Source organism: Leptosomus discolor, chromosome 9 (genome assembly GCF_034619465.1).
Source record: "Leptosomus discolor isolate bLepDis1 chromosome 9, bLepDis1.hap2, whole genome shotgun sequence".
NCBI lineage: Eukaryota > Metazoa > Chordata > Aves > Leptosomiformes > Leptosomidae > Leptosomus > Leptosomus discolor.
The window spans coordinates 13,892,417-13,917,329 of record NC_141399.1 but is presented as its reverse complement, the minus strand read 5'-3'; the positions used below and the strand labels follow the sequence as shown (position 1 = coordinate 13,917,329).

Sequence of the window (24,913 nt, the reverse complement as noted above, 5' to 3'; positions counted from 1 at the left end):
TCCCCAACACATCACTTCATTATTGCTTCCCCCTACCCCAGCTTAGCTTCCTCCACACAGAAAACAAGTGCAGAGCAATGCTTTAAATGGAGATGAGCAGAAGGGCAGAGTATTTCAAAAAGACAGACAAGAAAGCAGTCCCACCCCGACACACTGCTACTGCAGAGCAGTTATCTGAAATTGATGCAGACAGCAAGAGCCCAGTCAAGTGAGAGAAAAGCATGATAGGACAAAGCCATAAAATAGGATGTAGAGCACAGACTGTTAGAAGGCTCTTGAAATAACTGGCCTCATTTCTCTAGACTTTGTTTTCCACCTTCCTGTGGGTGCAGGAGTAGTGAGCTGGGCTTTGCTAAGTGCAAGCAGACAGTCATGCCAAGCATCTAGAAATTAAAGGCTTAACCTTGACTAGGCCGGACCAAGGAGAAGTCCCTCACTCACACCAATGTACCCTAGGCCAGCTTTGCTTCTCCTCCACCTGAAGCACCTAACTGGTGAGCTGGGAAGGGCTCAAGCTGCTATTCTCACCAACTCCTCCCAGAGGAGGGAAGCACAAGTGTTAACAGCACTGCCCTCCTCTCCACCCTTCCATCAGAGTTCCCATATGCCCAGGACAGGGCTGAAGGACTACGCTCACAGAAGAGCCATGGGATCCTGCCCCGTTCCTGCCACTGCAAGCAGCTTCAAGAACAGCAGAGGGGTAGCTGCCTCCTACAGTCCCAGGTCAGCCAAGCAAGCAGGGCCTGCTCAACCCACTCTTGAAAACCTATCTGGAAGGCACAGACTTTATAGTAAGGAGGAGGCACAAACATCCTTCAATGAGCTTGCTAAAATGGGGACTAGACAGAGGAAAGAAAGTAGGTTAGTGAAGGAAAAAAAAGAGAGTCAGAAACAGGAGTAAACAAGAGGGTTTGTTCTTGTTAAGTTTATTGGCATCATGTTTGTCTCTTTACATAAGAGCTCAGCCTACGAACTAGAATGTAGACCTCTGGAAAACAGGTAGAAGGGCTCCATTTAAGCAAGCTACAAACGCAAGAACAAATACCAGGAAGAAAGGAAGAGAGAAAAGGGACTAGATTGCCAGGTTTTTCCATACCAAAAATCCAGATTAGCAGTCAGTAAGAAGAAAGGGAAGATTCATAGTCCAGGTCATTCATTGAGAAACCACTACCACAACCCAGGTGAGAAAGGAGCTCCTTCCACAGTACAAAGAGCCTCTGGGACACCTCAGCTCTGGCTCCTTCTCACACTCGCTCCAGGATGTTAGGAGTTAAGCAGTAGGGGAGGTGAACAAATGAGGTCATTTCATAGCTGTATTTAATTTTAAATCCAATAATCCAGTGTGCATATCAATGCTGTTATGCAAATCTGTGAATTTAGATACAAGGAAGCCAGACAGATTTTCCAGAAGATGAAGCCTCTTTGGCCTCAAAACAAGAAGGCTTACATAGTTCATCTCTTCTGTACAGAATACTGCCTCTATCTGGACTTTGTGTTGCTAGCACGCTGCAGTTCACAAGTGTCCCCCTCACTTTCTACACAATCTGTGTTTCAGTACTTGAACATGTAATTCAGGAATTTTACACTAATTTATACATTTTTAATTGGTTGCATATATTAACATGTACTATAAGATTTTTCCTAAAGAAGCATTACATAATACATGGATACTGTAAAAAGATCTGATTAGTTAAAAGTAACAAGCATTAACAGAGATACATACAAAACTCAACCTAGTTGGACTGAGTGCTGAGCTTGCAATGAACTATGGGTAATCAGCCTTTCCAGTTGCAGCCTTCACAGGGGAAAACACGAGACAGTTAAAAATGTATGTAACTTGTTACACAGATTACCTGTAAACAGTTTCTCTCCATTGGACACCTGGAATTAGATTCAGTTCCAAACATACATAAGAGTTTCCATTTTAAACTAAGAGAAAGGTCTGTTACCATGAAGTGTGATGTGGATGGTGTGGGGACATGAGCTCTGAAGTGCGGGACTCTCAGATGCTCATGGAAGATGGGTGGATTTTGGCAGCTGGAGATGGAAATTTTTTTTCAATTTCTTTTTAAACACAGAAGAGGGGCTGTGTGTTTGAAGGCCTAAGTGTGATACTCATTTGTGAAGGACTGTGCTTAACCCCTCCCTCTCCCCTCAGCAGCTGCAGCTCTCTGCAGAAGCCTTCACTCGGTCATTCTTGTCTAGTTTGATGGGTTCAGGGAATTCATTGTAAAGCTCCACTTCGGTTTCCTAGTGAGAGAGAAGGGAGGAGTTAGTGCCACAGCTCTACAGACAGCTCCCAGCATGCAAGGAACCATTCTCAGCTGGGGAAAGCTGGTGGAGAGCCCAGGGCTGCCCACAGCAGCTGAGCTCAGCAGGCAGGACCGGCACAGGTCACTCACTGGCCCCCTCCCTACCTGTTTAAGTGCATTTCGTGCAATCGTCTGGAAAGCTTGTTCCACATTAATGGCCTCCTTGGCACTGGTTTCAAAGTAGGGGATGTTGTTTTTACTGTAGCACCAGGCTTGTGCCCGTTTTGTGGTGACCTGGGTGGACAGAGAGCAGCATCACCACCTTCAGCTATGCAGGAAGGGGATTTTATTTCCAGGGCAAGGACAGAGACCCCTCATACCCAACCTGAGCTAAGACAGCAGTTCTGACCTCATCAAAACTACAGCCTTGATACAGAGCACAGGAGACTGCTGCCCACCACCAGATACACTCAGCCCCAGAGCAAGGAGCACCACACCTGAGGAAGATGAGACCACAATGCAGAGACTGCTCAGGCATCTGCAGAGCAGGGACATGCTCCCATAGGAGTTTCTCAGCCATTCTGGGGAAGGAGAATCAGTTCTCTCCTTGCATCTACCCAGGAAGCTGCTGCAATCCTTCCACCAGTGGGCAGGAGCATGCTGCACACAGGGGCTTGACCTCCAGGCAGGAGAAACTCTTCCCCAGCAGCACAGAACAGCTGAGCTACACTCAGGCACCTCCCACTCCTGTTTCTCAGATAACCCTCCTGTGTTCCTACAAAGTCTCCCACTCCAGCAATTTCCTAAAAGGAGGCTAGCAAGACCCAGTACTCACTTGTCTGTTTTCTAGGTCAATCTTGTTTCCCAGTACAACAAAAGGAAAGTTCTCAGGATCCCTTGGACTGGCCTGAATGAGGAATTCGTCCCTCCAGCTGTCTAGGGTTTTGAATGTGTTGGGGGCCGTGACATCAAACACCAGCACACAGCAGTCCGCTCCCCTGTAGAAGGCAACTCCCAGAGACTGAAATCGTTCTTGTCCTGCTGTATCCCATATCTGGAGCAAAAGACAGGGCAGATAAGCCAGCTCTACTCTGACCTACTCAGTCCACAATTAGGGCATTCATTTCAAAACTCCCCACCAGGCAACTATAGTCCCCAGCTAGCCAGAAAGGAGCTGGGAACTCCCAAGCTGGGAAGGCTTAGGAATTTCTACAGGCACTAAGTATCAAGAGCCAGAAACACCCTTCTAAGATAGTTAACCCTTTTAGTGTTCAGCCTCAGCAAGGGACATATCCTTGTTCTGGGCAAGCAGGACCTGGGTATTAGGGTCAGCAGGTGACCTGCCTGCAGTGCTTGGGTGCACTTGGGTACCAGCACAGTCCAAACACTCCTCTGATGGCTGCAACAGGGCTTTTGCTGCCTTGCAGTCAGTCTCACCACAGAAAGATGAAAGCTTCAGGTACTGGAGACAGAAGCAGACTGGTAGGTTAACACTATACCTGCAGGACTCTGGGCAGCACAAGTAGCTGACCCAAGTCCTTTCCCAGCCCTTTCCAGTTCCTGAACACTAGGGAAATGCATCTTTCTAACAAGATCTAGTTCACTGACAGTACCAAATGCTGGTTCGGTTTTGGTGTGGGTTTTGGGTTTTTGTTTTGTTTTTTAAACTGGGCCTGGCAAAGCTGCTCTTAGCTGAGCCCAAACTGATCTTTGCCTTCCCCTGTTCCCATGCAGAGATTTGTAGAGGAGCCCGGCAGCACCTATGGCCAAGAGCAGTTCAGTGCAAACAAGATTCATGATTCATACTCAGTACACTGACCTCTGCACCGCTCTGGACTACACTGGAGCAGATACTTCCACACCAGTGTGGTCTAGGCAGCCAGGCACCCCTTGCAGCAGAGAGCAGCGTCACTCCTTACCTGCATTGTCACTAGCCTGTCATCCACCATGACTTCTTTTGTCAGGAAGTCTGCACCTATCGTAGCCTTGTACTGGTTACTGAATTTCTTGTTCACATACTGGTTCATGAGTGATGTCTTCCCCACCCTGTACAGAAAGACAAAAAAGACTAAGTAGGCTGTTTCTACAACACTGTTTGTGTTAACCACCCTGAACAGAACCACCCAGTGCCCTTTGCCTTCCACCATAGCCGCCTGGTCTTTCAATGAGGGAAAATGCACTCACCTCTGCAAGAAGGGGCTTTTACAGCAATAGATGTCGAGGCAACATGCTGAGTAAGAGCATTAGGTACTTAAGGATACGAAGGATTACAATCTTGAGAAACCTTGTTTCCCCATCAGTAATCTGATCCTTGTTTAGGAGCATGCATCACATTATGATTATGAGGGCAATTTTGGAAGATTAAGTGCCCCAGAGAAACCCACCAGAAAGTCATCTTCAGCCTCTGCAGAAGGAGGTGGTGGAGGAACAGATAATCTCACCTGGCAACACTTGATATACACATCTGCTAGGCACCCAGAGGTGGAAATCCTCCCCAGAGAGCCAGCTTAGAGGCTCACATGCCCTCTCTGTGGCTGAGAAACACTCCCTGATCAACAGCTTGCTGGACACAGTGGTATAAATAAGCCTTATGTCATGGGAGTCAGGTTACAGCCTGCACAGCAAGTAACCTGCAACAGTAGAGCAGGCTCCTTGCTCAACAGCACAGAGCAAAGGCTTTCACTCCAAGGGGCAGGCTCTAGCCAGACCAGAAAGAAGCTAAGCAGATGGCTCAGTATAAAACTATGTTTCTGACAGGCAGAGTTTTAAGAAATCACCTAAGATTGCTTACTAGCAGTTGGTTTTGTTTCATTTTTTTGTTTGTTTCTTTAAGTGAAATGCTCATTTCAACACCACACATCCTCCTTGCAGAAAGGCTATCCAGTTGTGCTACTGGAGCAGTCTGCCCACTGCATTTCCCCTATTTAATGTTGTGGCAGGACTCCAAGACATTAACTAAGGGGACACATTCAGGACAGAGGGTGGTAAAGAGTTCTTAAAGCTATAAGGTAACACAGCTATTTGGGGCTGCAGAATCTCTCCTCCCAGCACTGCTGGTTTCTTACAGTGCATCCAGGCTCCCACTAGTCAAGAGCACTGCTCCAGCCAGATGCAGATTAGCAGCTTAAAGGCTCCTCCACTTACCCAGAGTCTCCAAGGATGATGACTTTCAGTAACACTTTCTTCCTAGAAGTCATCTTTTACACTAGAAAAGAAGAGGAACAATCCCATCAGACACCATTAGCATGCAATTCCTCAAGGCGGAAAGCAATAAATTTGGAGCCTGAGAAATCAAAGTCCCAACAAGGAACCTGGAACAGGCAGGGCCCAGCACTCCTGAAACCAGGCTCCTTCAATGCAAGGCTACACTTGAGCACTAGCCAGGTGTTTGTGCATTTCATAGGCAGGGCCATGTGAGACCAGTAGTGGCAACTTAATACCAACAGGTAGATGAGCCAAGCACTTGTCCTTTACAGTACCCAGTCCATTTTGGACCCTATCTCCAGGCCATTTTGTGGCTATAATAGCCTAGGTCATCTCCCTTGGCCTCACTGGACACAGCACAGTAAAGTATATCAGCTCCCAACACAAGCTAATTCTTACACATGCTACAAAGTGACATGTAAGCAGAGATGTGTCTAATACCACACTCAAGTTTCACACTGTTCAGTAGTCTCCAGTAGAAAAAAAAATCAGTAGAAAAAAATTTAAAATGGGCTTCCTCCAACCTTTCAGCTTCAGCCTGGAGAAGCAATAGCTTTCTCTAGCAGCTGTGCTTTGTGAAAGTTGAGTCCCAAGGATACGCTGCGGTTGAAGTGGTCGTAACGCAACCACACAGGCCAGCTGAACAGCTGAATTACGCGGCAAAGTGCTACCAGACTCCACGGCTTTGCTGAGAGCATATAAAGCTAACTACTGCCACCTCACCTTCAGTGGAAGGACAAGTAAGGCTACAGTGACAAACCTCACAACATTCAACCTATTGCTCTGTTAGACAATGAGTTGTTTGCTCAGCTGCATCCTGCCATGACTACAGTCCACTTCATAGGCAGGTAGCTCTAAATGGGCCACTAGTGGTCCATCCAATTAGCAAGAGTGAGAGTTGAGCTCCAGAGATCCTTACTCTTACTTGCTCCCACGTTTCCTTGAGATTGGTGAAGAAGCTACAAGTACACCATCTGCAGCAGGCCTGGATACACTTCTGGGTGTGCTTTAGCACAGCGAGAGCAAGTACAAAGTCTTGCTACCAGTGGCTGAACATGCCCTTACCACCATAAGGCCCTTCTCCTGACCTCTGGGGAGAGAATGGGACAAACCATTCTTAGGTGCCCAGGCTTGATCAGATCACAGAACCTGGTTTGGTACTGACCTGGTCCACAACACAAGGACTCCTTGGCTTTCCCAGAGAAGCCCTGCAGTTTCTGTACAGCAAGAGGAGCCTGACAATGGTTATAGCTGTGATACTCAAGTTCAAAGACCCTTGACAACAGGCTTCATGTATTAAGCCCTTGTATGAGGACTCAGTTACCCTAAAATTCCCATCCTGCTACACCACATCCATTGCACCACAGAACTCCTATTCTTGAGGAGCTATTCCTGACTTTCACAGCTAAGGAGGCCTTCACTTCAACAAAATGGATATATGCATCTTCTGAACAGCTCAGCCCCATGCATTTCCTGGGATACGCAACAGCCTAAGCTGCTAGATAACTGCAATCTGCTTCATCCCACCACTACAGCAGGTAACATGCTTCAAGGTGTAGGAGCCTCTTACTAGATTCAGAGTGCAGTTGTAAAACATCTTAACACTCAAAGCTTGAGATGACTAAAAGACATGCAAGTCTTTTAGACTTTTCCACCAGTGAAAGCTGCAGAAGCTAAAGAAGCCCTCCTGTGGCCACCTTAGGTAGTGGTGTATTTACAGCTACACCTTGTTGGACTGCACCCACCTCATGGGTGTGATTTACTGATACATCTAGATAGGAAACACTGTTGAGAAGGTAACAGCCAGAGGCTGTTGAGTGAACAGCAGTGACAGGCCACCCACAGAGCTCATGCTATCCGTAGATGGGTGTTAACAGATGCTGGAGAGCCTGCACAGGACAGCTTCTCCAAGTGTAAACAGCTCTCCTTTCCAAGGCTGTCTACGCTGGACTGCATTGCTCAATGATCCAACTGGCAGCCCAGCTATATTACCCAAGATGCGGCCAGCTGAAAGTTGTCAACAACCCCAACATTTAGTCCTGCTTCTGCTCTTGCCAAGATCCACACTCTATAGCTCATGCCATCTATAGCCATGGGGAGAACAGACCATGTTAAGTTCCTCCAAGCAGACTGCACCTCCTGTGTTTTCAAAGCATGTACCACAAGTGACACTTGTGCTAGCCAAGCAAAAGACTTCTGCAGCACAATCAGCCCAGATGGAGCAAGAAGCAAGTGAGTAGAGCTTTGAAACAGCTTAAAGACAGCTGTGAACACTGAACTGTCATGGAAGCATTTGTATAGGTTCAGGTCCAGTGTGAGTCACCTGTTCTCAAGACAGAGGAAAACAATTCAGCCCAAAGTGACTGTGCCAGAACCCAGCATGTACTGCTTCTGTTTTCCTCTGAGTGCTTTCAGTATCACTTGCCACTGGCTGCTGCAGCTCACTATTTCCTGGTATTCAAAGCAGCTTTGGACAAGCTGGCATTAGTTCTCACGCTCAGGGAGGGATTTGCAGAGACCTAAATTACAACACAAAAAAAAAAAAAAAATCACACTGGATGCTTAGCACCCAAGTTCAACACAGCCTGGAGTCCCACTATGAAGGAAGGGGAAATTGCCCTGTCAAGTCTCATTACCTTGGAAGTAGCTCAGCTGAGCAGCCATGGGAAGGAAGTCTGAGTCAGACCAGACACTGCCTTCTTGTCATAGCTGATGGGCTACCCCATCAGAGTGAAGGGCTATTACTGCCTCATGAACACCAGTCAGGTGAGACACTCTGCTTCCATCCCAGGTGATGCAACGGATATGAGCCACAGCACAGAAGGAGCTGCCTCAGCTTGGTATTTGGTTTAGGCCATGAGACAGTAAGGAACGCCAGTCCTGCCAGGGACCAGCAGTGGACACTGCCCAGAGTTTCCCGCCCCTGTTCTACTAGACTTGATTAATGCTGCTTTGAAGCCCAGCCAGTTGATGGGCCAAGCCCTCTTATTAATCTTCTCATTACACCTATAAACAGACCAACACTTCAGAGTTATTCCCTGCTCAGTACAAGAAGAGATCTTGCCTTTGGAGAGGAGACCACATCTCCAGGTCTTAGAGTAAGTACCAGTGTTTGATCTCCTGGTAGAGGGAAACCCTTCTAAGTAGCACCAAGTTGCTCTCTACAGCACCACCTTTGCTACTTCCTTACCCTTACCATGTTCTGTGTGGTCTCCAACAGCAGCTCCAGCTTTAAAGCAGCTATTTGTGCTAAACAGGTCTGACCATTCCTAGTGAGATCTTCAATCTAGACTGATTGAAGACATTCCCATTACCTTAACTAGGGTTTCTTATGAAGCAACCCAAAGGTCAGACAACTCCAAGGACAGGATACCATGCCTCTTCCAATGTCTGCTTCCAGCCAGTTTTTTTTTAACAAGCAGAGGTACTGGAAGTGAAAGACACTAGTGCTCTCTGAAGGTCCTGTAAGTGAAGCCTTACTACAGTCTCCTTAACACCATGCAAAGGATTTGGTGACTTCAGCTCACATTAAGCCAACAGCAAATACAACACCTGCATGGCAGAGGATGCTTCCACACATTGCGGTTCAATTAAGAGCTCAGAAATACCTCAGTCAATTCTGGTTACAGCATGCCATTTGCTGTGTCAGTAGAACAAAGTGCAACCAACCAACCCCGGGCCAGGTTCAGTACCCAAAAGACTTCCTTGCCTTATGTCAGAGGCAATTTATGATTATTCCCTTGTTAACACAGGCTGTTTCTCATATTACATGGCACTGAGTACATTCATTACTGCCTTGTGTCCCAGAAAGGAAGCCCACATACATGCTCTAAGCCATATAGATCTAATTTCTGGTGAACCTCGCTAGTACAAAATCAACTAAGGGAGACCAAGAAGAATATAGCTTTAGCTCACAGATGAAGCAGGTTTAAATACCTGAAGGAGCAGTTAGTTCACATGAGTTTCTTTAGTCACACCTGCAAGAAACATTAAATAACTGACCTAAGCTGAGACAGAGGCTGTAAAGGGTTTCTCCCACGCTCTTGCAAAAAGCAAGGTCAGCTTGAGTTGAGACCAAAACTATGGTAGTGATGAGTCAGCTGTATCCAAGTCTAAGACTATTTTGCACTATACATGCAGCTCATCTTGCTTTATGATATTTGGTATAATCACTGTACAACAGCATCCTGTTAAGAGTCACATAAGCCCTTAAGATGGCAGTGTGTGAGCTCACACAGGACTCGCATCCAGCCCCAGGAGCACTTCTGAACAAACACTTCCCTTTTCAGAGATATCATGAAGAAAAACCTGTTCGTTAAGATTTGATCCAAGACATCAGTTCTGTTTTACACTGTGTGAAGTCTCTTGGAGCGATGTTACCTGCATGACTGCTCAGAACACAGCCTACCAACACACCCAGCTAGCCCTGCTTGAGAGTCATGAGAAAGTTCCCATCAATCAGGAAGCCAGTCAGCATCATTCCTCCTCCTGGCTTAACTGGTGCCAAAGGAACAAGACAGCTGCCTCTAATACAAAAGAGGGGTCCTTCCACTCATTTTTGAACCCTTATGCCTCTAAGCAAACAAGCCATTAACAGTATGTTGACCCTCACAAGATTAAGCATGGTACAGGCTCTCTTCCACAGTAGTGTTATTACCTTTATAAGGCCAGCCTGCTGGAGCAGCAAAGGAGAATCCCTAACACCTGACCTGCACATGTTAGTGCCTTAGCTGATCTGAAAGGAAGAGTAAAAAACTGTCCTGTGACGCTCCATACTGCTACAGCACCTCAGATGCAAGAGCAAATAAAGCCTATGTCAAATCTAATTAGGCTTCTGTTGTTGCTTCAAAGTACATTACAACTGTCCTTTCACCTGCTATATTAAGACAGCTCCTTTAACTCAAAGCAGAAATGGATGGTTAAGGATTCCTTGGAAATATTCACATGTGTCAAGTCACAGTGCATGCATTTTAATATTAATTAGGTTGGTACAAGCAAAGAACAGTAGGAGGTTGCACTGATGGCCCACCAGACCTCTTGGATTACCTATCCTTTAACAGAAGTAGGCCTTGCAATAGGAACACCCTGTTAAGTTGTCATGGACAGTTTTAGTATGAAAGTAGCTAGCCTTGGGGGGAATCTCACCTCCACAGAAGACAACAGCTCCCTAAGCAGCAGCATACCCATAATCAGTTTTGAACCTGTTGACAAGCTGCTGGAGCAATCCTTACCACCCCAGCTTTGCTATTAAACAGTTCAAGTCACAAGCCTAACAAAGAACTAAAGCATGTTTATGCAGAGGTGAGAACTGGGACATTTGACTAGGAGTTCTCTGCTCCTGCATATACCAGCTTGCCATCCGCACCTTCTGCAAGAAGCCAGCTGAAGTCTGAAGCAAGACTGTTGGACTGCACCTCTCACCTTGTGTCCTTTGCCAGGGATATTTAACACTATGCCAACAAGGCACAAAACAGTAGGTGAGCAAGCATCAAGCAGAGCTAAACTCACTGCAACACTTCTGAATATCTAGTTCTGCTCCCCATCCCAGCAGGCAGCACAAGAGTAAGTAGGTGTTCCACAAAAAGGCACATTTGAACCTGAAGCACAGCAGGTCTGTTCTGGGTGCTGTGGCTGATAAGCAGAGCAGCACTGCTCCACTATGTCACAGGACCTTTAGCAAGAACACCCAACCATAAGAAAGACAATCTGCATAGATCAGTACCCCATTAGGGGATATCAGATACCACACACTGCAGTGGGCTTGCCACAGTGACCACACTGAGCAGAAGACAGCCACATTTGAACACTAGAAGAACCTTCTGTCCTGAAATGCAGGAAAAGTGTCCCAAAATGCAGCTAAGTGTGTTTCCGACACAGAAACACCACCTCTGCTCACTGTGCTCTCGCGTGGGGGAAGCTGCATAGCATTAAATCTCTGTACTACACCAAAGAGCTATTTTTATTTCCCCTCTCCAACGGTTCTGCATTTCTTCAAGGAAACTGAAGCTGGAAGAATGATTCAGGACCAGCTCAGTCAGATTGAACCAGTTCCTTTCCACAAGTAGCAAGTTCCCTAGCATGTTTGGCACCTCTGGGGGTTATGTCTGCTTAGACCTTCATCCACTGAAAGGAGATGCTCGATGAATGTTTATCCTGTTCTTACAGGATCAAGCACACCAGACTGGCACGTACCACTTGCCCCACGGTCACGCTGTACCCTGCTATGATTTATCAAGCTAAGTTTAGCTGAGGCTTTGAGTAGACACATGAATTTGTTTCAATTCAGCTACCCTGGAAATGCAAGGCCTCATCCTGAGGGAAGGTAGATAGTCTGTGACCACCATTAGTTAACCAGGACCACAGTTCCCACTTCCAAATCACCCAAGTGGTCCAGACACCCTTTGCATTGAAGCCTCAAACTCCAATTGCACCAGGAGCTCAAGGTGGAGCCAAACAGATTGTACCAGTGTCATTTAATAACAACACCTTGGTTCTAACTACCTGGTCAAGCAGACATTGTTAACAAAGTGTCTGCTAATGCAAAGCTACAAGTGACAGCCTGAGCAATTCATGAATGCCTACCTGAGGCCAGCAGATATCAACCTTCAACATATCTTGCTTGCTCACTCTTATTCTCCTGAGAGTGCCACAACAGCCCATAAGCAGAAGCCCGGTCCTTTTTCAGCTGGGAAAAAGCTGAGTGCTAGCCAGAGGACTACCAGCAGGGGCTGTTACTTTCATATGAACATGGCTTAAGAGGTGCCAAGCTGTCTTTAAGGAAGAAACTAGAAATAAGCCTGTCTTTGATTTATTTTTTTTTTTCACTTCTACAGAAGAAGATGAAGTTTTAACAGCAAGTTGAGTCTTCCTTTGACAAGGGCAGCATAAGCAAGACAGTACCCTCTTCCACTCCCATGATGGGTCTACCAGTAACTCAGCTTGCCCAGCTGGCTGGAAGATCCCATCTAGGAAAGCTTCATATTTAGTGGAGACATGTGCTGGCTTTGTGCCTAAAAAGCAAATTAGAAACATTTTGCATTTGGGTTGACAACTTGCAAGAACTGCTCTCTGTAAATGGGTTGCTTTTCAGGGCAACAGGCTCCTACAGTCCATACAATCAGAGGTGCTTCAGAGCTGCTTTCAGGCCTCATCGATGCACCACAGAGAAGCAGTCAGTTAAAGTGAAGCCCACACCAAAAGCAGCTGGCAAGATATTCCTGTTACAGCCTCACAGAAGGATACACTCTAGCTGCTGCTGTATCAGTAGCATCTCAAAACTGCTTTCCACCTCCTTCCTCCCCACACGTTTATGTTGCTGTTCTAACCAATATATTCCCTCCTGCTGGTACCCAGCCAAGAGCTCAAGCACAGCTCATCGTTCCCTTCTCAGGAGGAGCAGCTAGGCTGCCTGCTACTCACTGCAGTTTCACCAAGAGTAGGCTTCTGCCCAGTTAGTGCCCAGCCAGCCTTGTGAGGCAGGAATTACCTCTGTTCAGGGAGCTGGGAGCCTCAGCTACAAATTAATTTTTGATACCTTGTGTAAAACACAATGCAAGTTGCCAGGTGTAGGTATGCTGTTCAGTATCTCCAACCCCCACCTGAGAGCCCTAAGCCAAAAGCTTCACCTTCTTGAAGAACAGCCTAGAGCTTTAGTTGCTTGCTAGCACACTGACATGGCTCAGATCAAAATAGAATCTTAAAACATGTTTCAGTATCCCAGAAGAATTGGCTTTTTAGACTACAGCTGTCTGCAGTAAGTTTCCACCTCATTTTGAGGGTGGAGTTGCAGCCTCCAGTGCCAGGGGAGCTGCTCTAGGACCAAGTGAAGCTCAGGAACCAGCCAGCAGCAGCCAGCTACAGCTCAGCCACATGGCTTCAAATTCAGTCCACTGGCTGCTTCAGTGTGAGCACCAAACTGGTGTGACCTGGTGCCAACAGCCAACTGACCTGCTCTGTGAGCTAGCTACCAGCTGGATACAGCACCAGGCCCACAGGCATACTCTGCTGCATCCTGTTTCTGGGTAACATGCTCTTAAAGTTCAGTGCTCAAGAGAGAACAATGGGGCAACATGCAGCTTGGGGAAACATGTAGGAAACAGAGCTGGAAAGCAAAAGCTTTGGAACAGTTGTGAGCAGAATAGGCTCTCGATGTGGTCAAGGAAGCTCCAGAGTTGGTGCTGGGGAAGACCCTACTTTCAGTGGCAATAAGGTTTTAGCTTGCCTTGGACATACCCTCAATCCCCAGCTGGAGGCTCTAGGATGCACCCCTGCTGTGGGCAAGGGCTCAAAGAGCTTCCTGGAAGAAGATATGCCAATGGCCAGTTTGCCAGAGTCCAGCTGACACAGGGAAGGCAGAAGCCATGCCACCGGTAGGAGCCACTTCTGCAGTGGAATCACAGGATTTGCATGTGAGAAGGGGTCTGCCCTGCCTGAGGTCTCAGCTCAGCTGCAGCTCCATTAGGGCTGCAAGTGCTGAGATTTGGAGAGCACTGCATTCCTGAGAGGCACTGACGCATATGATCAGTCAAGCTCAAAGCCTGAGTTCTCAAAGCCAAGTTCTCCAGTCCAAGCCTCACCGATTCACAGCCCTGTTACACCTCCCGGCATTTCTCCAGATCAGAGTTGGTTTATGCCTGCACAATGTTTAAATACTAGATGTGGAACTGAACAAGTTTATTGCTCTAAAGATGCCATTATCAATTGTGACTCTACCCTAGGAAAGTCCAAACTACATTGCATGAGCCCCCACATCCAGGAAGGTATAAAGCTTAGAAACCAATCTCTACCAGTTTAGATATTACAGCAGCCACCTTCTCTTGAGGAGATACCATGTTGATCTGACTACATGGTTTGAAAGTGGGAGCAAAACAAGTACAGAAATTCATTTGCTTACAGTACCAAGGCAGACATGTCCATGCATGTTTAGTCAGACCACCAGCATGCTTAGGAGCAGTGGGAAAGGTCTGGAGGTCATTTCTTGCTGTCTACAGGAACACTGCTTTGCCCAGACTGCTGCTTTGCCTAAGATTACAGCAGTACTTCCAGGCAATAAACAACCCGAGTCAAAGGGAGGGAGGGAAGGGAGCACAGGAAGCATCCCCAGCAATGCAGCCAGCCATGCTGCACAGCAATGCAGCCTGAGGATGACCTCCATCTCCACAGCAGGTAGCAGGTATCTGAAGACTGCAGCTGTGCACAGGAGTGTAGGAATGCCCTTTTAGAGCTAATGTCACATACAGTAACAAGACCAGGATTTAGAGGCGGAAAGCCAGGGCTGCTGAAGCGGTAGTCTTCAGGTTATAGGAAGACAGCTCTGCGAGAAGAACCAGAAGCTTCACTGAAACCTGGATGTTTCCAGTCATGAAGTTTCTTACTCCACCGGTACCTCCAGCAGCTGAAGGGCTCTTATACCATAGGACATCTTTCTCCCAGGAATAGGCAGACACATACCAAGCCTTAACAGGCTGATAGCAAGTGACTGAAGATCTTCAGCTACCCTTCTTTTGGAGGCTCAAGTTATGTTGCCATTCAAGCATCAGCATTGCTGTGCCGCTACCTTCCAGAAGGAAGCGGTTCCCCTGTAAATCTTACAGGATTTCAGGTAGTTCCCAGTTGATTTTCCCTAAGGATCAAGCTGTTACAAGAACAGGCATGCTTGCTTTAACACCCCTCCCCCTTTATCAGAGCAAGCTCAACTTCCCCTATTCTGCCCTGGGGGAGACAATCTCAGGATGTGGGAGGAGAGTTGAGCACATTGCTGGCTGCTGGGAGACACTAGGCAACAAGCCATGTGTCTTGACTAAGGGCCTTGCCTACGCAAAGCATTTCAGCTATACCAGTATAGCTTCCATGTTGCCATGCCTCTACCAGCACAGTCTCCTTGGTGGAGAGCTTTCAAGTCATGCAAGATGAATCTTATGCTACTAAAGAGAACATAGCTATAGTGCCCATACAGCCTGGTTTATACAGTCGTGTCTGTCAGCCTTCTGCACACAGCCACCCAACCAGTAGAGCCAACCAACAGTTTCAGTAACCTCTATATGAATATCAATACCCCAGCATGGTTCTCACATCAGGCCATCCCACTGAACACAATTCCCTCATTATTTTCTATAAATCAATCACAGGGCCAGCTGGGTTTTAATCTTCATGTCCAGAAGATAAGGCTGGCCATATTGCAAGTTACAATTTCTTAGTGGCCTGGCTAAAGTTGTGAGATCTTTACCATATCTGACAGTATTTTTCAAGTACTCAGATTAATTTCTAGTTTTGTCTACAGCCTCCTAAGGTTTCACACATTCCTGTAATGCTTTCAGTTTTAAAAAGACAAATAGGAGGTGTTAGACAATCTTTGCAGTGGTAAGCAAAGCACAGATCTTAGACCTTGTCAGTGGTAAACAAGCCTTGTTTATCTACTCCTGGCTGCTAGCTTCCACCAGTTCCTAGAGGCTAGGCAGGAAACAAGTGACTGAAGGGAGACTTTGACCAAGGTTCAGGCCTTCTAGTTCAATGATGGCCCTCAGGAGGCCTACTGGACCTTGTAACTTACACCTGAGATTCAGATCCAAGAGTGAATATTTCTCTCCTTCAGCACCAGGAGCTTGATAGAAGAGCCCAGAGAAATACTGACAGGAGAGCCTACTGCTAGACCAGCAGATGTGGAAAAGTACAAGACCAACACTAATGGCAAAAATCTTACTCCTGTACATCTGTTCCAGGAGGTCCTGTTCTCAGTAATGAGTCTTCTAGAGAGGCAGTTTCCTCTAGGGACAGGTTGCAATCTAAGAACTAAACCTTGATCTGCAAGCAGAACTCCTGATCCTCCACACACTCAATACCTCTTACTATGCTAATGCAGTTTGAAGAGCAGGAAGGACAAGTATTTCAGTCCCAGGATAGGAGTGTAACAGGTAGCTTGCCATGACAGCTGAGTCAGTGCCTAACAAGGAATTCTTACTGTGGAGACTTGGTTTCAGACTCATACTTCATACCGTCATGCCTCTTGCACAGATCCTGCATCAATACTTTACCAGCTCAGCTATTCTCTTTATGAAGCTCCACAAAGGACCAAAAAAAACTCATTCAAGTGACTTGCATGGCAAGATTAAGAGAGCAGTGCTGGTAAACCGCATCTTCTTGCTAGGGGGTGGGGGGGAAGATCAGGCCTAGGCATGCCTCAGTTACAGCCATCTCGCTGCTCAGGCTTGAGACACCATGGTGCCAGTTTGGACTTCAGATACTATTATCCATGTCTTGGAGCTGAGAGAAAGAGAGCGCCACAGAGCCAAGTGACTCAGCCCACTTTAGGGAGACAGCACCAAGTAGGTTACTTTCAAGTGGATGCAGCTTCCCAGCTGGAGAGAGATTAAGGGTTCAGCACAGAATTGTTCAACAAACTAGTAACCCCAGCAACCAAGGTCCAGGTACCCCAGCCAGGCAGCCTCTGAAGGCAGCTCCAGCTGCCTGCCTTCACTTCTGTCCACCACTTCACTAGTCCAGCTTGTCTGGCACGTGACCAAAGTTACAGCATGCAGTGACATAGGACAGACCCCAGAAAAATACCATTTTCTTAATTGACAATATAAAGATCTACTCAGTTTCATCTAGGAATTTCTGCTTGAAACTCATGCAAGTAGTTAGAAACAATTAGTCACCTTAAGTCAGCATTTTAAGTAGTTATGGAGAGGCAAGAGCAAATCACTCACTATATCAAGCACCTTTAAATTATACAAAGAGGAACCTGGGCCACAAGTTCAATCCCATCTCAAAAGCAGTGCACCCCTCCTGAAGCTTCACCGCCCTGTGAAAACAGCCACGGCCGCAAGCACAGGTTCCCTAGTGAGAAAAGTCAAGGCTATTTGAGATCAGCTGTAAATCAACACACTCCAGTGGCCTTGACAAGCTCACTTCCCTCCCCACCACTGACCATGAGTTAGCAACAGCAGTGTTGACACAGCTTCCCACATGGACAGAGCACTCGTTGCTGGCACCGGAGAGGAGGAGCAATCTTGCAGGAACAGCACTAACAGCAACAATGACATCACCACAGCAGATCTCCACAGAGCAGAAAATGCAGCAGCACACCGGGTTCGAACACTGCATCCCCACGAACAGAGCACAAAAGCAACAAGCAAGCTGGAAGCTAGAGAGCAACCATGTGATTGAGGGGTATCCCTTCACTACCTGCTATTTCTGAAGAGCACACGTGGAGTCACTGACCTTGGGCACTCATTTGGAAGTTTTATTCAAGGTGCATTTAAAGGGAAATACAATGTTCAATAGAGCAGCTAATCACCCAACTGAAAATGGTATATTAACTACTGTCATTCAATTAATTACCCACACCTAATTCAGTTCTGAGATTCAGAGCTCATGTTTGGATTGTCACTGCAGAAAAGGATCCTTTTATCCTCACAATCTACTTATGTCCACACAACTTCACTATGTCTGAAGACAGCCTGTTATACAGCAACTACAAGAGATCATTTTAGGAAGCTGCAGGGGGAAGTCAACTGAACTCCAACTCATCAGGCAATTAAACTGCAATTATCAAAGCAATGCTATGTAAGGATGAAGTACTTCAGCATCTGAAGGATACAGGATTGCTGTCAGACAAGCAGCATGCTAGTGCCCAGCTAAGTTCAGCATTTAAGTAAGGTCTTACCTGGACTCCCTTCCATCAAGGCACAAGCTTTAAATTACTCTACAGTTCTGCAAGGGAATCTTAGGCCCTATTAACAAGGGTTTAAGAGCAGTTCAGGTCACAGCTGAGGAGAAGCCCAGAAGACCTTAGAGAACACTGGCAGCATGCAGGGCAAGCGTTCTGTCCTTGCTTATCAAATGTTCACTATACTTCACTAACTGAAAAAATTGCTATGTTATAACAGAGACAGCTACCAGTAAGTATCCGTGAGCCCAGACATGCACCAGTTTTAGACAATGCAAACATCCAAGTGCCCTATTCTAGAGCCTTTATTCCCAAACCAGGGCTTGACAGACACCTATCTCACAATGCAGCATTTAAAAATGCACCCTAATCAAGCACAAGCAATTTTGTTTACAGCCAAATGCTAAGTTCTGCATAAACTAGTCTCATTTTCACAGAGAAGTCAGACCAAAATCCCATACATGTTAGAGACAAAGCTATTTATAGTTTTGCACAGATGGTTTGATTGTAATTGTCATGTTTCCTCAAGGACAAGCTCTACCAGAGATTTGCTCCGACAGGTAATTCACATGACCTTCCAACACAAGAGTCTTAAAACAGGAGCTTTAAGAAGGTGCTGCAGAAATTGAATCTGGTAGCCCTCTTGCCCACAGGCATTCATTTAGGGTAGCAAACCAAACAAAGTAGTATCTTCCCTAGGTGATTTCAGAGGAGAGCCTATAGCAGAGGTTGTGCATTTTCCACTTTCAGTTAAGGATTCATCAATGTTGAAACATGTCTGTGCTACTCAGCATTGAGTTTGACTCACTGGCTTTGGTAGGAGGGCAAGGATGCCTGTAGTACAGTCTCTGCAACACAGTTATTTAAATTCTTATCTTGGCACCTTTGCCTTTTAAGGTACAACTCAGTGTGCCATGTTGAACTATTATTAGTAGGGTATTTGAGGACATGGACCACTGCATGACACCACAGGAAGAAGAAAGTTTAATGAGCTACTGCCTTGCATCTTACCAATTATATTTCTCACTGCAGGTTAGGAAAGCAAGAAACTGCTATTGGGTTTTAAAAGTTTCCCTTACTGAGGGGTCAGATTAACCCCATCTTACAGCTTTTCTACACCAGAAGTAGGGTATTAACATAATAGCAGAAAAAAAAGAGGGGGGGGGCAGCACTTGAAAGTAACAGTATTAGAGCTGCTTTGGATTCTGAGGACTCAGGCCAGGCATGGTGGGTCTACTCATTAGTTCATGGAGGGCAAGTCATGTGTTCAGTCAGCTGTTGGAAGTCACAAGGGGGGGAAGACAAGTATACTTGTTCTTCCTGAATAAGCACAGCAATGAAGCCTGATTATTTAACAAGGAATATTCAAATGACTCCACCCACTTTAACCTCAAAAACAGCTACTGAGAGAACAGGGTACATTGAGTCCAGCAGCCTGACTCTACTGGAAGCAGCATAAGGCTGCAGCTTCTACCATTCAATACTAGTACCACGGCAGCTCATGAACACGGTATAGCCACAAGTAAGCCTTTAAGTCATAGCCAGCCAAACACTGTGGCACAGGTGGCTATGAACCATTCCCCTAAAGAGAGAACTCTCCACTTGCCCCAGCCCCAGCTCCCACATGGATACACAGAGTGCTAGGTACAGGCCAGAGCTAGCCAGCCAGTGGCAAGTACTGGAAATTTTAAAGTTCACATATTGGCAATTGTCAAAGAACAGCTTGCTTACAGTTGGGAGGACTTTGTTGTGTCATGTGTTCTTAGTTTACAGATAAGAAAACCCTCATACATATCCCAACAGCTCTGCCTATCAGCAAGTATTTTTAGTTTTCGGGGAGATAATACTGAGAACTCTAGCTTTGACTCAAAGGGTTACTGGGTAAAACATACTCATTTCAATGCTAAGCTTACTTACTTGAGATTAAGACAGCCTTTTTACAGCTGTTGTACTACGAAAATAATCCCTCTATGGGGAAGACAGTGCAGTTGTCTTAAGTACAACAATTAGATATTTCCATATTTATTAGTCTATATATACCTGAAGACTAATAACGTATCTATCATTTAATTTACCTTATTATACACTCACAGCCAAAAGCACTTCTAACATCCACTCTAATACGTCTTAGAACTGACTCAGGCTTTACACATGCTGAGTGCTGCTTTCGCAATAACTGCCAGTCTCTTCAGCCTCCTGTTTTGTCACAGTAATTGCTCCCAGAGCAGCCTCTTCATCTTAAAAGCGATATCCACCGACCACCCAGAGCTGCATTTCACCATCCCAACCCAGCGCGTCCCCGAAGACCAGCGCTCAGGCCACCTTCGGCCACCAGCTGCCCCAAAGCCTCTTCACGCTTTGAGAGGAAGCTACAGCAGCAGCACATGTCTCAGACAATACGGTCTCCTCCCTGGGAGGTACCACTTCGGGCCCCTCTAAGCCTCTCAGTAGGGGAGGCTCCCACAAAGGCCTCAAGAAACGCGCATCTCGGGAAAGGCCTGCGGGTCCCCACTCCCGCAGCGCTGCGCGGAGAAGTCCCTTTCCCGGGAAGACCCCCGCGGCCCAGCTCTATTGTTCCAAAGAAAGCGAGGACCGGGCCCGGCACCGCTCCAGGGAGCTCGGCACCCGGCAGCGCCGGCCGACTGACCCCGCCACGGGGGCGGGCAAACACCACCCCTCCCCGGCGGGCCAGGCGCCGGTAGCGGAGCCCGCCCAGGGACTACGAAGGCAGCGCCTCCCTCGCCGCCCCCCCCCCCCCCCTCCTACGGAGGGGGGCCCGGCGGCGCCCCCCTCCCCGGCTGCGGGGAGGGGCTCCGAGCGGTACCCCCCGCCCGGGGGCTCCTGCGGCCGGGGCGGAGCCGCTGCCGCCACCCCCCGCCCCAGGCCACGGCGTGAGGGGATCCCCACCCCCAGCGGCGCGGCCCCGGCGCCCGGCAAGTCCTCACCTGGTGCGTGTGCCGCGGCGCCCGCCCGAGACTCGCTGCCACCCCCCGCTCGCCTCGGTCGGCTTTAATGGGCCCTACCGCCTCCCCGCTTTCACTTCCGCCTCCCCCCCGACAACTTCCCGTCACGGGGCCCGCCCGCTGGCCCTGACGTCAGCACGCCGCCCGGCAGCCAGCGGAGAGGGGTGGGGAAAGGGGAGCGGTGGCGCGTGCGTCACGTGACCGCGGGCTCCCGGCCGCCATCTTGGGTCGCCGAGGCCGCGCCGGCGGCCGCGCCCCGCCCCGGCTGTGGGGGCCGGGGGCCTCCCGCTGAAACCGGGAGCTTGTGTGGGAAGACGGGCCCGGCCGCGCACGCCCGTCGGGAGTCCAGATGCGGCCTGTGGCACCGCGCAAGCCGCTACGCCCATGCAGGCGTGGGGGGCGTGGGTGGGAAGGGGCCTGCCTCCTCTGCGGCCGCCATAGACCCGAGCGGCAGCCGCTGCGCCGTGCCTGGCCGCAGGCCCTCCCTCAGAGCACCAAGAAGAGAAGGAACAGGATGGAGAAATGTTCCCAAGTCGTGCTTTCAGAAATTAAAGTATGGGGACACAAGGGCACAAATGTGGGTTTTGGGGATCTTTTTATTTGCAGCTGTGATCTGGAGTGAGGTAGTAGCAACAGTATTTGTCAAGAAAAGTGAAAGTAAAATAATGACAATATAAGATACGTCCAGGTTGATTAAGCAGGCAGTTACCAGTTCCAAGATCAATACTACAGGCAAGTAAAATGGGACTATGTGAACTCTCCGGCATCTTAATTCAAGGGATAACAACCACCCTGGTGGTACAAGAGAAATACTTATTTTCTACTCTGCATGTCAGCAGCAAGTTCGTTTTATTATTCAGGAATTACTTGAATATTCTCTTGAGTTTATCCAAGTCACATGACTATTGTGGATTTAGTTAGCCTGTGAACTCGGGAAAGCAACCAAGGAAAAAAATATTTTTAGAGTTAATTAAAGAGAGAAAAGGACCAAAGCTACTTATAGCTACATTCAAAAGAAAATCACTTGTGAGCAGCATACAGCAGACTGCTTCCAGCTCTGTAAGAGACCGATTTGCAGAGAGATCGCAGAACTGGCAGTCAGGAGACCTTTGCTCTTCCTTCTGTCCTGAGACAAATCTGCCACATATCATTAGGCAAATTGCTTGCCTCCTCAGTAGGGTAACAACAGTTTCCCTGTGTGTCACCTGGAAACGGGAACGCTCACCTCAGAAAGACGTTAGTGGGTTTGATTCATTGATGCTCACAAAGCAGTTGGAGGTGAATAGTGTAAAGGTAGCGCGGCGCAGCAAGTGTGTTTTTAAAGTCATTGTTACCTGCCAGGCCTGGCCTGAATCCCTCCTGAGGAAGATCTGTCGTAGAGCACATGGGGTGTCCTTAACGGTGTCCTACTTTAGACAAATCAGACAACAGTGACGTAGGGGCCTGAGCCCGATTTGGCATCCGTGTTGCCCGTGCGTTTTGCTTGCAGCGGGAACCACCTCTGCTCTAAACCTGCTGATAACTAGCAAGAAAAGCAGCATGGGTAAATCTGCCATCTTAGTGCACTGAACCAGCTGCATGCAGGGCACTCTCGTGCGAGGGAAGGAGCGGGTGAGGCAGGACACGGCTGCCGGTCCTTGGGCTGGTTTATGTTGTGGAAATGCAGACTAAGAGAAGGTGAACAGGAGCCAGGGCTGCTGGGCTTCCTCATATGCCAGAAAGTTCGTTACCAGCTTTGTACCACCTTCATTTCTCCACCTGCAGGACTCACTGTTACCAACCTCTCTCACAAGAGAGGAGAGCCTGTGACATCCAGTTTATTAGTGCTTTTAAGGTGCCCCATTAGATGCAAAAAGCTGCAGAAGAACCTGGTACCAGTTAAAACACAGACTGGACAAAAGAGGGAAAAGTTTGATTAGTGAAATTATGGAGAAACCCCTCCCAAACACACGATTTCTTTGGATGGGGAGGAAAGTACCCTCTCAGCTCAGCCCCAGGACTATGGGCCCTGGGCACATCAGCAGCTGGTGGGGCAGAGCGCTGGCTTGCCCCAGTCCGTTTCCTTTAACAGGAGACCCACATGCTGGGCTATTATAAGCAGACATTAATGGTGAGTTAAGAGCGTTCCTCAGCATTCTTTTCCTAAGAGTTTCCTTTTTTCTTTCTTTTTACACAATATGAAAAGCAATCAAAAACTGTGAATGAAATTTCATCCTTCCTTCTCTACCACAGAGTGATCCTGGCACCGTCTGTTACATACCTTTGGTACGCAGAAGATAACCTCACACCAAGTTCCAGTGTCGCTCGCCAGCTTTCTTGGCATGACCAACAGCTGTGTCATGCAATAGCTGTTTGTGATGAGTTTCTGGTCCTCTGTGGGAATGCAGCAATTTCTCAGACTGATGAGGCAAGATCCTGCCTGCCTTGAAAAACACACAAATCCTGGCACTCGGGAGGGCCAATGCCAGCAGAGAGGTCCTTGCTATCCGGGCTGGATGCCTGTCTTTTGGCACCAGTGACAGCTACGTTCAGTGTGGCAGAATGAAAGTAGAGAGACAGTGGTAAGAAAGTGGCAAATGGAAGTATTGAGCCGTGGCTCTTGCATTTTGCCTGGCCATACGGACACACACACGCACGCCTCCCGACCAGAATAAACAGGTGGCCTGGGAGAAACCAGCGTGCAGTGCAGTGAGCAGCCCAGCACACTTAGACTCAGTAGCCTGTGAAGAAAACTGTATTCCTCATCTGACCACTTATTTTCATAATATCAAAACCCATAAAAAAGGATCAGTTTGAAACCCAATGCTGATCATTCCCAATCGCTAACATTGCTGTGAAGAAATCTGTTCTCTGCCTTTGAGGGACCTTCACACAGGTGAGCGGATCCCTAAGGTTATAGTGACAGGTCTTAAGACATTTACTAGGGCAGAAACCTCAACCTATTTCATGCACTCATCCATCTAAACCAGGAAGTAAGAATGTGTCCAGCTTTGATTTTCTTCCCTTTGTGACATCTAATCTCTGTTTACTAATCTGTCCAATTAAGAGACAATAAAACATGATATGTCTTACACCATCTCTTCGCTTTTGTCCTTGGACCTTTCTCTTCTTAGTCCATAAGACAGCAAAGTGAACGAAATAGCAGAGATAAAAAAACACCTGCTGGTTACCGATTTTGGAAGGGCCTCCAGGGAGCACAGCACCTCAGCTGTAGAACCTACAAATCCTTGACGTTGGCTGTGAACAGCTGACGTTCCCCACAGTGCCTAATGCATTCACCTTCTTCCGTGGACACACAGCTACCTCCCCTCTGGCCACCTGTGACTTGGGGAGAGCCTGCTCAATTCCTCTGATACTTGTCCAGCATATTTCAGCTCTTCAGAGTCCTTCAGTGCCTCCTCCTCATTGCTGGGCACAGCCGTGGGGACCCTTCTTTGTCTCTATACCCAGAAAGATGTAGCACCAGCGCACAGTGGCTGTACTGCTCAGTGAAAACTGACTGTCCAGAGATCCCTACGTAAAGCCGTCCTCTCTCAACTAGCTATGCAACACTTTCCTTTGTCATCTTTGGCTTTCCAGACCAGCTTCCTCAAATTATCATTATACTGATCTAACTTACTAAAGTAAAAAAAGGGGAACTAAAATGCAGCAAACACACAATATCTTCCTTTGTACTCCAACCTTTGTCACCCTTTATCCTGTCTAAAGCAGATTCACCCTGCTTCTGCTGGCATTTTGTTCATGAGAAATCTTCTGCTACTGCATGACCATATATGCATTTCCACAGGCAAGAGTACAGCCGTAGTCTTTTGCCTGCCCTCTTCTCT

General features: G+C 47.6%; 1 protein-coding gene across 1 annotated transcript; it reads right to left on the bottom strand.

Moving 5' to 3' along the window:
- Positions 1–1,299: 1,299 nt before the first annotated feature.
- Positions 1,300–21,125, bottom strand: RAB7A (RAB7A, member RAS oncogene family). The gene is made up of 6 exons (XM_086470609.1): positions 21,069–21,125; positions 5,397–5,457; positions 4,172–4,298; positions 3,088–3,306; positions 2,418–2,546; positions 1,300–2,250 (listed from the first exon to the last, which is right to left on the bottom strand). Exons 2-6 carry the CDS (start codon positions 5,447–5,449, stop codon positions 2,155–2,157), a joined length of 624 nt encoding a protein of 207 aa, XP_086326735.1. The 5' UTR covers positions 5,450–5,457; positions 21,069–21,125; the 3' UTR covers positions 1,300–2,154.
- Between the last annotated feature and the right edge of the window lie 3,788 nt (positions 21,126–24,913).

Excerpts from the sequence above, each read along its gene's own strand:
- RAB7A (XM_086470609.1), bottom strand. The coding sequence starts at position 5,449 with ATGACTTCTAGGAAGAAAGTGTTACTGAAAGTCATCATCCTTGGAGAC. Across the intron at positions 4,299-5,396 it reads ATCATCCTTGGAGACTCTGG|GGTGGGGAAGACATCACTCA; the intron begins GTAAGTGGAGGA and ends CTTTCTGTACAG. Across the intron at positions 3,307-4,171 it reads ACAGGCTAGTGACAATGCAG|ATATGGGATACAGCAGGACA; the intron begins GTAAGGAGTGAC and ends CTTTTGCTCCAG.